Source organism: Chenopodium quinoa, unplaced genomic scaffold, assembly GCF_001683475.1.
Source record: "Chenopodium quinoa cultivar QQ74 unplaced genomic scaffold, ASM168347v1, whole genome shotgun sequence".
NCBI classification, from domain to species: domain Eukaryota; kingdom Viridiplantae; phylum Streptophyta; class Magnoliopsida; order Caryophyllales; family Amaranthaceae; genus Chenopodium; species Chenopodium quinoa.
In genome coordinates, this window is record NW_018744878.1 from 1,679,426 (window position 1) to 1,693,039 (window position 13,614).

At 37.0% G+C, this 13,614-nt stretch overlaps 3 protein-coding genes across 3 annotated transcripts; all 3 read left to right on the top strand.

Annotated features, from left to right (window-relative positions):
* The first annotated feature begins 3,960 nt into the window (after nt 1-3,960).
* On the top strand, nt 3,961-6,230 carry LOC110705825 (serine/threonine-protein phosphatase 7 long form homolog). The gene is made up of 5 exons (XM_021883757.1): nt 3,961-4,159; nt 4,955-5,067; nt 5,153-5,806; nt 5,890-6,029; nt 6,119-6,230. Exons 1-5 carry the CDS (start codon nt 3,961-3,963, stop codon nt 6,228-6,230), a joined length of 1,218 nt encoding a protein of 405 aa, XP_021739449.1.
* A 49-nt stretch (nt 6,231-6,279) lies between these two features.
* Nucleotides 6,280-7,320, top strand: LOC110705291. Its single transcript, XM_021883130.1, has 2 exons — nt 6,280-6,729; nt 6,811-7,320. Exons 1-2 carry the CDS (start codon nt 6,289-6,291, stop codon nt 7,234-7,236), a joined length of 867 nt encoding a protein of 288 aa, XP_021738822.1. The 5' UTR covers nt 6,280-6,288; the 3' UTR covers nt 7,237-7,320.
* Nucleotides 7,321-9,594: 2,274 nt separating this feature from the next.
* Nucleotides 9,595-12,808, top strand: LOC110705443 (putative GATA transcription factor 22). Its single transcript, XM_021883311.1, has 3 exons — nt 9,595-9,932; nt 10,450-10,809; nt 12,066-12,808. Exons 1-3 carry the CDS (start codon nt 9,759-9,761, stop codon nt 12,495-12,497), a joined length of 966 nt encoding a protein of 321 aa, XP_021739003.1. The 5' UTR covers nt 9,595-9,758; the 3' UTR covers nt 12,498-12,808.
* The last annotated feature ends 806 nt before the right edge of the window (nt 12,809-13,614 follow it).

Here is a 13,614-nt window from a genome sequence, read left to right on the forward strand (position 1 = left end):
CTCGTGCAAGTATGTATCACCTTATTGTTTATCTTTTACGTGGTTATCACTTATTAGGCGGTTAAATTTCCGGCCATATGCTAGGTGTGGGTGTGTCCTTTCCATTTGAACTAATCTTAACTAAATTTGTTAAAACAGATCTAATCAACTCTGATTTAACCTTATATCTACATCTGATTATACTGAATTTACCTTAAAACTTATCTTTTTAAGGTGAAGATAATGCACTTGTTTATATCTAGTTTAATAAATTAGTTAATTAATTTTTTAAAAAATGATAAAGGTGATGAAGATATTATTAAATCTTCCATCTCTTTTATGTCATCTTAGGGCTAAGATCTAAGAATGAGCAAAGTTTAGCTCATATCTACCTCAAACAATTTATAATACTACTACATTTGACACCAATAATATTAGGCATTTTGACCGTTTTAAATTCCTTTGTGACTATTTATATTATTATACTTTTCATAAGATAAAAGGCTATACATGTACGTTTTATAGTGTGAAAATTTGAAATAAAGGAATAAATCATCTTATTCAAAATTTTTCTTTCTATATTTTTAAGGGAGTTACAAGACCAATAACATAGACATGATTTGATCTCTAGTGTATCATGCACATGAATAACTAAGTTAACGTCGATCGGATAAATTAGAGATATTGACATGATTTAAACAGATTTTGCTTTTACACTAGTTAATAATTCTAATGAAACAAGAATAAAGTTAAGTGTGTGATGCAAAAAGTCATTTGGGTTCGTATAGTGCATACATTATTGGTAGGTTTCTTAATGACTATTTATATTATTATGCTTTTCATATGATAAAAGGCAAACATATTTGTAGGTTTCATGGTGTGAAACAAAGGAATAAAGCATCTTATTCAAAAAAATATATATTTTATTTTTTAGGAGTCACAAAAACTATAACATAGACATGATTTGATCTCTAGTGTATCATGCACTTAGATAACTAAGCTAACGTCTTTCGCTTTAATTCAAGTTTAAAAATTCTAGTGAAACAAGACTAGAGTTAAGTGTGTGATGCAAAAAGTCGTTCGGGTTCATATATTACATACATTATCTATATCCTACTATTTGAGGAACCAAATGGTGATGATAAAAAAAACTCCCGTGAGAAGAAGGACAAAGGAATGTAAGACAGTAGTCCATAGTATGTATGTAAAGCTAAATAATAATAATCTGTTTGTACTCTTTGTTTCCTGTGGTTGTCGGAGTGAAAATGCAAGTCAATAGCAGAAAATGTGATGATTTAGCTACAATTGCTTGGGTGTTTGGAGCTTCTTCACCTTTGATTTTCGAGGAAAAATTGCCAAACTGAGCATTTTTGGAAAACAATTTCCCAAACAAGACGCGTGGCAAAACTATTTACCAAACTAAGCTTTCAGGGTAAAACGCCAACCAGGGTGGCGTTTTACCCTGGGCAATTTTTTTTTTAATTTTTAGTCAAAGGTAAAACGCCATCAAGGGTGGCGTTTTACTGCTGGGCAAATTTTTTTTAAAAAAACATTTACACAAAAACGCTAACACCGTTGACGTTTTACTTTTAACACAAAAGCGCTAACGTCGTTGGCGTTTTAGAGTCGGGTATTTCTAACAGCATATATCGCTGTTCTTCATTATTCAACCAAACCCCCAAATTGCAAACCCTAACCCCGCGCATACCAACTTCCAATTCTCCATATTTGAAGCAATTTCATCACATTCCGTAGCTTAGTTTTGCATCATAGTCAATAAAAATTAATCCTCCTTCTTTGTTCAACACTGTTATGCCTTACTTTCATCGAAATTGAGGTATGTCTTGAATTTAACTATTTTACTTGTGTATGATGTTTTTTGGGAATTTATGTTTGTAATTTACAATGTATGTACTATAGTGTTGTTCAAGTATGCGAAATATGTATAACTACATAATACATTGTTGTTTAATTATTGAAATTAAGTATAGTTATATGTATGTTGTATAATTTCGTATAATTTATATGAAGCATTTAGTTGTTGAACTACATATATGAAGCATTTAGGGAATTACGAACTACATTGTTGAGTTAAGTACATTTAAATGTATCTTACATTGTTAGATTAAGTAGGTAAGTTAGTATGTTGTTGAACACTGCGTTGTATGTACGCTTTGCTTGGGGATTTATTGGAATCATTGTGGTTTTAGTTGTGCATATGTGTCACCTAATATGTGGTCTGATGTTATGTAGAACATGGCTTCACAATTGATTGTTTTGTTATGTCGTTGGGGGGGGTGAAATTTTGTGTGTCGGACCCAATGTCGAGTATAGAGGAGGAAAAATGGAACCGCTAGCATTGAAACCTTGTATGACTTACAATGATTTGTTGAAGAAAGTTTATACTATAATTGGTTCAAAGCCAACAAGTGTTGAAGTGAACATCAAAATGAGGTTTGAAAGTGTTAGCGGGATTCAAATCTTACCTGTTTTGAATGACGACCATTTGGAGGTTTTGAGGGGTGTCGTTGCAATGAGGTCTCTTCCTACTGATTTGTATGTGGAAACGGTGCCTGTATGTACTCAACAACCAACATTTCTTCCATCATACAATGCAAGCTCTCTACAAATGCCCGCATATAACATTCCATCATCTGAATATTGACTGGGTTCTTTCAGTAGAATGTTACACGACGATCAATTTGACATTCCATTCAGTTCACAATTTACGGCGTCGGGGTCAATGCAGCAACCTGGTCCATCTACCTCAAACAATGACATTTCATCATCGATGCAGTTGCAAAGTTACTCACGCAAGAACATATTGAAACACCACCGTTTCAGACTTTGGTGAATGCTGAACTTGTTGTAAACAACGAGTTGTCTGTTCTTGATATGTATAATGACACAAACGACGAGGGTGAAGACGGAGATGAAGATGTTATAAACAACGATTTGTCTGTGGATGATGTTGTTGCTAGAACTCCATTACCTTGGTTCAGTCAAATAAACGAGAACTATGAGGTGGACATACATTGGGGTGATTCGGGGAGCCAGTGTTTGTTTCGTGTCGGGGGAGAATTTGAGAAGGGCATGATTTTCGACAATAAGAAAGCGCTACAGGAAATGGTGAAATTGTATGCCATAGAGCGAAATCATTTCTACACCACAGTGACGTCGAATGAGAATGTCCTTCATTTAAAGTGCAAGAGGGGGTGTGGTTGGTCGCTACGTGGTACAAAAACAAATCTAACCACACGTGCCTTTAAGATCGTATCTAACAAGGGCCCACATCGCGAAAATTGTGTTAATGAAGTTCCGCCCAGAGATCATCGACACTTGGACTCCTCTGTTATCTGCGACTATGTGAAGTCGTTTGTGCAGAAAGATCCATGTTTGAGAGTTGAGTTCATACAACATATCATCTCCAACAAATTTCAATTCGATGTTCCATATCGAAGAGCGTGGTATGCCTAACAGAAAGCGATTGCGGAAATTTTTGGGGATTGGGAGAGTTCATACAACAGACTTCCTTCATTCATGCAAGCCCTCCAGGAGTCGAACCCAGGCACTGTAGTTCTGTGGAAATACAAAGCTATTGCTGAAGGCGTTTATTACAGCAACATGGAGGTATTTGAACGAGTGTTTTGGGCCTTTAAGCCTTCCATCGATGGTTTCAAACACTGCATGCCTCTGTTATCTATTGATGGGACACACTTGTATGGGAAATATAAAGGCACACTTATGGTTGCTACAAGTGTTGATGCTAATTTTCAGGTATTTCCTTTAGCATTTGCAATAGTTGAAGGGGAAAACACCTCGAGTTGGTCCTAGTTTCTAAGCTGCATTCGGGTTCATGTTACTGATCGAGAGGGCCTATGTGTTATATCTGACCGACATGCGGGGATTATTGCTGCGATGACTAACCCGGATGTTGGATTTCATGAGCCACGGGCCTTTCACAGGTTTTGCGTTCGACACATGGCCTCTAACTTGAGGACCCATGTGAAAAACAACGACATGAGAGACAGGTTCAAGGCTGCTGCATACCAACGCCAAGAAAAAAAATTGTTTGAAGATATGCGTTCTATCGGCGAAGCTTGTGTTAAGTTCCTAGAGTACATCACGGATGTGCCGTTTCACAGATGGTCCTTGTTTCATGATGCTGGTCGGAGGCATGGTATATGTACTACAAATTTCTCAGAAACTTTTAACAATGTGTTGAAGGGAGCTCGTTTTTTTGCCAATCATGTCCCTTGATGTCCCTTGTCGAGTTAACTTTCCACAGAGTTAACAAGTACTTTAACAGAAGCAAAGATAGTTCACTTTCTAGGCGTGCTCACGGATATGCATACTCACCTAAGGTCACCGCCATTTTGGAGAAGAATAATAGAAAGGCAAAATACCATACAGTGGATGTTTATAGCCGTCAGCTTGGTATATACCAAGTAAAAACACACCGAGGAGAAAGGATAGGGAGAAAAGGGGGTCATAAGCATACCGTTAACTTTAATTTAAGAACATGTACATGAAACAAACCGATGATATTTCACCTACCATGTTCTCATGTTCTAGCCGTGTGTCTTAAGTATTCAGTTTCTGAGGAACCGTGGGTGGACAGTTTCCTACGATCAGAGGCGTATGCAAATACTTATGCCCCACAATTCTGGCCTATTCCTTGTGAGACGACGTGGAGGTCATACAGAGGGCCTAAAATCATTCCTGATGAGATCATGGTCCGAGGACACGGTCGCCCACCGTCGAAGCGTATACGAAATGAAATGGATGAGACAAACCGTCCACCAAGCAAATGTAGTCGTTGCCGTCAGGAAGGACACAATAAGAGATCTTGCCCTTTTCGAACGGATGGTGACCGTTAGTGGTGTTAGTTTATGTATTATTTTTATACCATGTTGTGTGTATGTGTTCAAGTAGGATGTAGCTGACCTTTTGTTTTACATTGTACGCTGAACAGAGATCATGGAGGGACAGGATCAGGGGCAGACACGACATAACCCTGGACCAGCTGACCCTTCAGTGCTGACACTTCAGGATACCCATCGGAGCCGTGACATATGGGAGCAGATAGTAAGTTTTCATCTACCAAATATTTATTGTGTTTGGCATTTATTTGGTTCACTGATCAAACAATTTATTTTTTGTTCCTGTACAGGGTGATCCAGCACGTTGCTTGGTTTGCAGGCACCACGTTGCCACCACGGTGGTAGATTGGGTGGTCGACCCCCGTGTGCTACAGTACATCGATTTTGTGGGTTTCGGCGGATTTCATAGGATGGCCTTCACACCGATCGATCGAGCGCTTATTACTGCGCTCGTTGAGAGATGGAGACAGGAGACTCACTCCTTCCATCTACCAGTTGGGGAGGCCACCGTCACGCTCCGAGATGTGGAGATACTTACACGGCTCCCAGTGCATGGTAGGGCAGTTACAGGACCGATTATACAGGACCCTCGTGGCCTTGTTGAGAGGGTGTTAGGGGTGAGGCCTGAGGCGACCGATGTTAGAGGCACAGGGTTAAGACACATATGGTTACGAGAGACATTTGGGGTGTTGCCTCCTGATGCTGATGATGGGGTCGTCCAAAGATACGCTCGAGCGTACCTGTTCATGTTGATAGGATCATTATTCAGTAACAAGAGTGGTAGTCACATACAGTTGATCTACCTACAACTGTTAGAGAACAACTGGGAGGGTATACGTGACTACAGCTGGGGTAGTGCGTGTCTGGCAACCTTATATCGACATCTTTGCAGAGCATCCCAGCGTAGTAGATGGGAGATCAGCGGTCCCTTGATTGTGCTTCAGGTAGTCTTGTACTTTCATACCATTTTCTACCTATTACGTACTAAACATTGGCTAAACTAAACTTTTGTTTTTTTTTATTACAGTTATGGGCTTGGGAGCACATCCACGTTGGTAGGCCAGCTATGCCTGCTAGGCGTCGACGCGAGGAGGAGGAGGAAGACGATCAGGAGCATGCATATGAGGCGCCGCCACACCCACCACCGGACTTAGCATACTGTTGCCGGTATGTATGACTTATTGTTAAGTTATCCACATATGGTTTTAATTTTCTATTAATTTTGTCATGAACACTGTTATTATACATGTAATCAGGTGGCTAGGGCGGAGACTTACTCGTGTGCATGCAGCAAGGGGTCTGCCGTATTATAGAGATGCATTCGACAGACTGAGCGAGTCTCAGGTTATAGTTCACTTTAAAAACTAATTTAACACCGTGTTCATTATTTTAATAAGTTAATTATGATGTTAATGACTGCTTGTTAATGCAGATGACGTGGGATCCGTACGTCCCTCACTTAGTCGATGCCATGCCCCAATATCTTCTTGATCACCAGATGGAGTGGCATGCCATGACAGTGCTCATCTGTTTTGAGTTGGTGGAGGCTCACCTCCCCGACAGAGTCATGCGACAGTTCGGCCTTTGTCAAGCCATCCCCGCCCCGTGTGACACGAATGTCCAGTTGCACAGGACAGACCGACGAGGAAAGGGGGAGGTTAACTGGGCAGTTCAGCATGCCCCTTACATTGACATGTGGGACCAGCGGCTGCAGCACGTCGCGGATGGTGCGCCTGTCCAAGGCCTGATGGAGTATCACGATCCATACATGGTATGGTACAGGAGCATTACCCGAATCTTCATCAACCCTAACTACACCCCACCCTCAACGCATTACCACCCAGCTTTTGGAGACATCAGTGGATATGTGAGTTTTTTGTCATTTTTTCTTTTCCTCCAATTTATAGTTTCTTTAATTATTAAAATGGCTGATTGTTGACTAATGCAGGCGTCTGATATGCTTGCTATACATGATGCACTAGAAGTCTTGAGCATATCATATCCCACCATACCGCAGTTGGATGACATTCACGCAATGACTGTGAGTAGCTTACAGAGACATGGTCATGGCCATCTTATCCCCCAGGGCCGGGACCAATCACACCGCCGTTCACACCGTGAGGTAGGCAGCAGTAGTAGGGGACAGACTCACACGTCCCCTACAGGGTCCCCCCTGTTTTTTGATGATCAGGAAGATATCGCCATCCACATGTCTGCGCCATACTCATCTCAGGAAGGACCATCTTCCAGCCAACAGACTCCTCCCCAGACCTCTGCCCCAGATCCTTTCACAACGGTATCTCAGTACTACCGTCGTAGAAGACCGCGATTGGATAGACAACACTTACATACAATAGATGAATCGGGATCTTAGAACTTCTTTTGTTAGTTGTAATCAGATTCTATAGTACATTGTATCCAAATAAATATTATCAATTTTACTAACCTTTTTAGTTCATTTTCTGTACATTATCAACTTCACCATACGCATTCATTCTTTTCATTATATTGGTTGCTGGTGTTGTTGTTGTTGCTGGTGTTGTTAATGTTGCTGATGTTGTTGCAGTTATTGTTGTGGTTCCTGTTGTTAAGGTTGTAGTAGTTGTTGTGATTGTTGTTGATGCTCTTGTTGGGGTTGTCGATGTTGCTCTTGTTGGGGTTGTCGCTGTTGCTGTTGTTGTAGTTGTTGTGGTTGTTGCTGCTGTTGTTGTTGCAGCTCCTGTGGTTGTTGCTGTTGTTGTTGCAGCTCCTGTGGTTGTTGCTGCTGTTGCTGTGTAGCTGTGTTTATGTGCAGAGATAAAACGCCAACCATGGTGGCGCTTTAGGGGGGTAAATTATTTTCACAAAAATCACTCAGGGTAAAACGCCAACGGCGTTAGCGTTTTTGTGTAAATGTGTTTTTTTAAAAAAATTTGCTCAGCAGTAAAACGCCACCCTTGATGGCGTTTTATCCTTGACTAAAAATTAAAAAAAATAAATGCCCAGGGTAAAGCTTAGTTTGGTAAATAGTTTTGCCACGCGTCTTGTTTGGGAAATTGTTTCCCAAAAACGCTTAGTTTGGCAATTTTTCCGATTTTCGAAGTACTAGAGGTTGAATTATTACAGTAGGGTAATTTTTGGGAATTTCTTCTTTAAGTACCTTTAGCATGTTAGGTGCTTAAATATGTGTGCGTGACTGCGTGAGTTGTACTACACCTCTGATCTCAATTTAAATTTGACCTAGTATTTTCAGAGTTTCAAATTAGATTATTATTCAACATGAAATATGATTTTAACACTAACTTGGAAATTTTTGTTTGATTTTATGTTTGAATAGGTTGGCCGTTGGTTGATCTAATTCGACAATTATTCATATAATGTTATAAGTAGAGTATTGAACCCACGAGCAAACCCACATGTGAATGGAAATGTTGTCCCACATTGAAAAAGTGTAAAAGTGAAGATGAATATAGAGATATGTATACCACATTGAAAGTTGTGTCCCACATTGAAAGTTGTGTCCATTTTTTAAGACTAAGGGATTACTCCTCTTATTATCATATGGATTTAAAGTGCAACCTGCTCAATTGTGTAAAGTGAACACTCGTGACGGATTGTAAATTGTTTCAACTTTCAAATAAAATCAGCCTTCTTTTTAAAGATTTAGGGGTTTTTTTTTTTTTTACTATAACTCGATTAGATTTAGGTCAGATTTAATTTGGGCCTTCACTTAATAGCTAGAATTGTCAGCTACTTTTGAGATTGTAAGCTAAAAATATAGTGCAATTTAGATTACTTTGTTTCAACCGGATGATCAATTTTATTAGGATTCGGCCTACCTTTTACAGTAATAACCAATAATATTTTAGCCTTCTAATTGAAAATTAATTTCAAGATGAAACTTCACTTGAATATGTTAATGTGCTTTCATTCATTATCTTTCTCCAAACCTAACAAGTGGTATTAGATAATGGTTCATTTAGTCTCTTTAATTTTTTTTTTTTTTTTTTTTTGGTGTTTAGAGAGCCACAAGGGCGGGGGTGAGAATCTCCTGGAGCCGGGAGAGAAGCTCTAACCACTTGAGCTATTCCTCACTCTCTCATTTAGTCTCTTTATAACATAATCACCATTCATCTTAGAATTTGTGTTGTTAGACCCCAATTATCGATGATCTCCTCAAAATCTTGGCTCATACGATCGTCATTCTAATTTTCAGAATGACAATAATATTTATGATGCTCGGCATGATTTAGAAGTTTTAATTAAACAGACTCACATTAATGTAAAGACCGTTAGGTACAAGTATGTATATATAGTTCCATATTAAAAAATGGTCAATAGCGTCAAATTAGTTCATGACCTAAGCAAGTAATCGGATCAATTACAGAATGAAACCTTGTTTAAACTTAACTAGTAGCGCTTTTACTCCTCGATATCTCTCCTCCACTCCAAACAACTAAAATCTATAATCTCTTCAACTTGACCTACATAAAACATAATGTAAAATAATAAACATGGTTTGTGCCTTATTGTAGAGTTGATGTTAGAGGTTAATAGAAAGATATGGACTGAGAAATTTTGTCATTATAGGATCGAGTTGTAGCACTCAACGCCTTCTTTAGGTTTTGTCTTCTTTTAGCATTTTGTGTCTCTTGGATGACATGAAGTCACGTGAATAGCTAATATATATTACCCTTGATCAAAGTATATTCATATATGATCACTTACCTTTATTACCCTTATAATATAACTTACCAAATTTACCAATATAATTATTTAATTTGATCATTTTGATGTGTATATATATATATATAACAACATTAATATCATCAAACCTTAGCATATGCCGCCTTTCTCATTTTTTTCCAACCCTTTTGATCCCTCTCTCTCTAGGTTTGATCTTTCTCTCTCTAAAATATGAGTCCGGTTTACTTGAATCACCCTCAAACTTCATCTCCTATACCTTTCTTTGAGTTAAAAGGAGATCATACACAACATAGTTTCCAAGTCTTTGGTCATTTACATCATGAAGAATCCCACAACCGCGATGAAATCTTATCTCTTGATTATTCAAGGCATGAACAAAAAAAGGCGAGTTCCAATTATCTATATATTTGTTTCTTATGGTCGTGTATGCTCCCTCTGTCTCTAAATAAGTGACGGATTCAGATCAACTTTAAAATTTGTAATATGATCGTAATATTATAATAATATTACAAAAAAAAACAATATGCAAGTTTTAATTGTACAAATCCTATATAAACTATCTTGTTATGCAAGCTTTTTAATTTCTTATTTACAATATACAACTTTTGTTATCTTATTTATAAACTATCTTTGTTCAAAAAAAATAAATTATAAACCATCTTGCATAATTTTTATTTATTGATATATTTATGATACAACTTTTGTGATCTTATTAGTATAGTTTAAGAGTAATTTGGAAAAAAAAAAAAAAAAGTTAGAAAGGGGGGGAATTGGAGCATTATACTTCATAGTGTGAAAATTATGCTAAGCAAACTTTTTCCTTGTAAAAATGTCATACTTTGATAATTTTGTAATATGTCATACTTTGATACTAATATATGTTATGATCATATGAATTTAGGTTGGAAAGCTAGTTTTGTCCCATGAAAATAAAGCAAATGATCTTGGACAACCATGCTCACCATGGCTTCAAAACACCATTGGAGATGATAGTGGATGTAGTTATGGCTATTCATTCAAGGCGAAAATCGAAACTCCAGTGAACTATAACAATGATCAAAATAAGTACTCTAGATCAAAATGGAAGCCCTCAAAGGTGAGAATAATGCAAAAAATAGCAACCTCTAAAGACTCAAGAGATAGCAAGAAGCAGCTTGATCATGATCTTTCCAAACGCCAAAACAATGATGGGATAAGAGTGTGCTCAGATTGTCATACTACTACAACCCCACTTTGGAGAAGTGGACCTCAAGGCCCTAAGGTATTTTCGATTTTCGCCTCGAATTTAACAACACTATATGTTAAGATCATGTGATCTGATGTTCATACACTACTTTTGTTGCTAGCTCTACAGATTTAGCTGTCATATTACTGGTTCAAATTACACTTATTGTTTTACGACTAGCTCTGTCGAGATTTAATTGCCATATTACTGGTTCAAATTATAGTTGTTGCTTTGCTACTAGCTATATTGAGATTCAATTGTCATATTAATAGTTCAAATTATTGCTTTGCTACTAGCTATATTGAGATTCAATTGTCATATTAATAGTTCAAATTATACTATTAGCAAAACTATCTAAGGGGTAAATATGTTTTAAGTGCTTATAATTAACCATTCGCTTGTGTTTGAGTTAGGTGTTTTTTGTGTATATGCTTATAATCAGATATTATGAGATTCAATTCTTCATTAAGTACCAGGATCAAAGTTTCTAACAAGCACGGTGTACATTTTTAAACTTTGATCCCGGTACTTAATTAATGAAGGATAATGGTTTATATGGTTACACTTGAGTGATTGAATTAGGGTTTTTTTTTTGTATGTATGCTAATGCTAGTTTTGGATCAAAATGATGGGGAGGGGATAATCTAAATTTGGGATAAGAAGGTAGTTGTCAAGCCAAGAATAAGTTAGAGTTTAGCATTAGTTTAAGGTTCAAATTTGTGATCACTAATTAGTTCAATTATTCGCACCAAAAAACTAATTAGTTCAATTATCTTAATTTGGTTGGATCATAAGGACCATCTAAGTTAATTTTATCAAGAAAAAAAAAGGAACAAGTATATATTTTCTAATAAAACAACAAACAAATTTCAATTGAAAATTCTCAAGGACCACCCAATCACCCATCCATGAGTAGGGTTTTTTTCCTTGAAAAAGAGGTTTTTGCCGCGAAACCCTTTCCTTAGATCATGTGTTCCTTTCAATGAGATCTATAAACATTTTTAAAAAATTAATGGTTAGAATTGGATCTACGATTATTGAATTAGAGGGGTAATAAGTAATTGTTAACTCAATACATGTCTCATGCATTTCTATCCTAACTTTTGTTATGTCAAATTTTTTTTTTTTCTAAATAGTGGGACACGTGTCACCCAAGCCCCTTATTAGATATGTGTGTGATTATGATTTTATAACATAAATACATATCAAATGTTTTTGTTATAGTCTCTTATTAGATCTGTCAATGTTTATGATTTAATGACATAAATACATGTCGAATGTTTTTGTTACAGTCTCTTTGCAATGCATGTGGAATAAGACAAAGGAAAGCTAGAAGGGCAGCAATGGCAGCTGCAGCAGCAGCAGGATTTGGCAATGATAATGCAGTTGTGCCATCGATTTCGCCACTGCCTGTGGAAACTCCCAAGCCAAAGGTTCAAGTGATAAAAACAGAAAAAGGCTTAGATGATAATAATCATCATGATAAAAGCCATACATTACCTCTCAAGAAAAGAAGCAAAGTTATTGATGCTGCAAGAAATAACAATAATTATACTCATAATAACACATCTAATAATGCAAAGAAGCTTTGTTTTGAAGATTTTGCCTTGAGCTCAAACATGGATTATCTTAAGGCTAATTCTAAGAGATCCTTTCCTCGCGACGAAGAAGAAGGAGCCATACTCTTAATGGCACTTTCTTGTGGATTAGCTTGCTCTCTATAGAAGTTATTAAGTTTTAAGGATTATTAAGTAGTGCATTTCCTAAGAAATTTTGAGTGGTGTTTATTTATTTTTATTTTCATTGTTTTTTGTTCAATTTGTTTGAGAGAAGAAGAAATTAAAGAGTGGATGTAGACAACTACCTAAACTACGTACTTTAGGAATAGGACGATATATAGCCAGGCCAGCATGGGTTTTGTACTTGCTAGCTAGCTTAATTGTGAGAGAATAGAGATAAAAGTTTGTTGATTTATTAATTAGTAGTATAAGAATGTTATGGAAAATAATAATAAGATTTATTAATACTAATGAAACTCGTTATACTAAAGTATTATTGATGAGAAACGCGTGCAGATGCCCGCACACAAATTTCCGTGCATCTGGCTTGGCTGATATATTTTACTTATTGGCTTATATGTTTCATGTGTTAGCTGATATGTATTATTTGTTAGCTTATATGATTTTTGTGTTGGCTGATATTTTTTTTTATTTTGATAAGTCCTTTTTTTGGTTGATATCAGACATTATTTGGCTTATATATTTTTTAAATTGGCTGATTTATTTATTTGTTGGCTGATATGATCTATATGTTGGCTGATAAGTAGCGTTTGTTGTCTGATATTTTTGCTCTTGTTGGCTTATATGCATCTTTTGTAGGCAGATATAATCCATTTGTAGGCTGATACGTTTTTATAAATGTCTTGAATGTTGATTTATATGAAATATCAATTGGCTGATATATTGTTTGTATCAGCTAATGTACAAAATATATACAAGTACAATTATTTTTTTCATTCTTTCTCCTCTTTCCTATTAGAAACTCACCATATCAGCCAAGACTCAAGAGCCCTAGATTTGTTTCTCTCTCTTCTAATCCTATCACCACCAACACAACCACCATGACACCACCATTATCCTTTCTGTCGTAGTCCCCACCCACCACCACCACAACCAACCCCTCTCTCTCCTTCCTGCCGCAACCCCGACCGACCACCACACACTCTCTTCTTCCTGTCGTAGCCACGACAACCACGTTGGAGCTCAGCCGCATGATATGTCTATTTTATATAGTATTTTACCCCCATCCCTTGGTCATAATTAGTAGTGTTTTTGGCTCTTT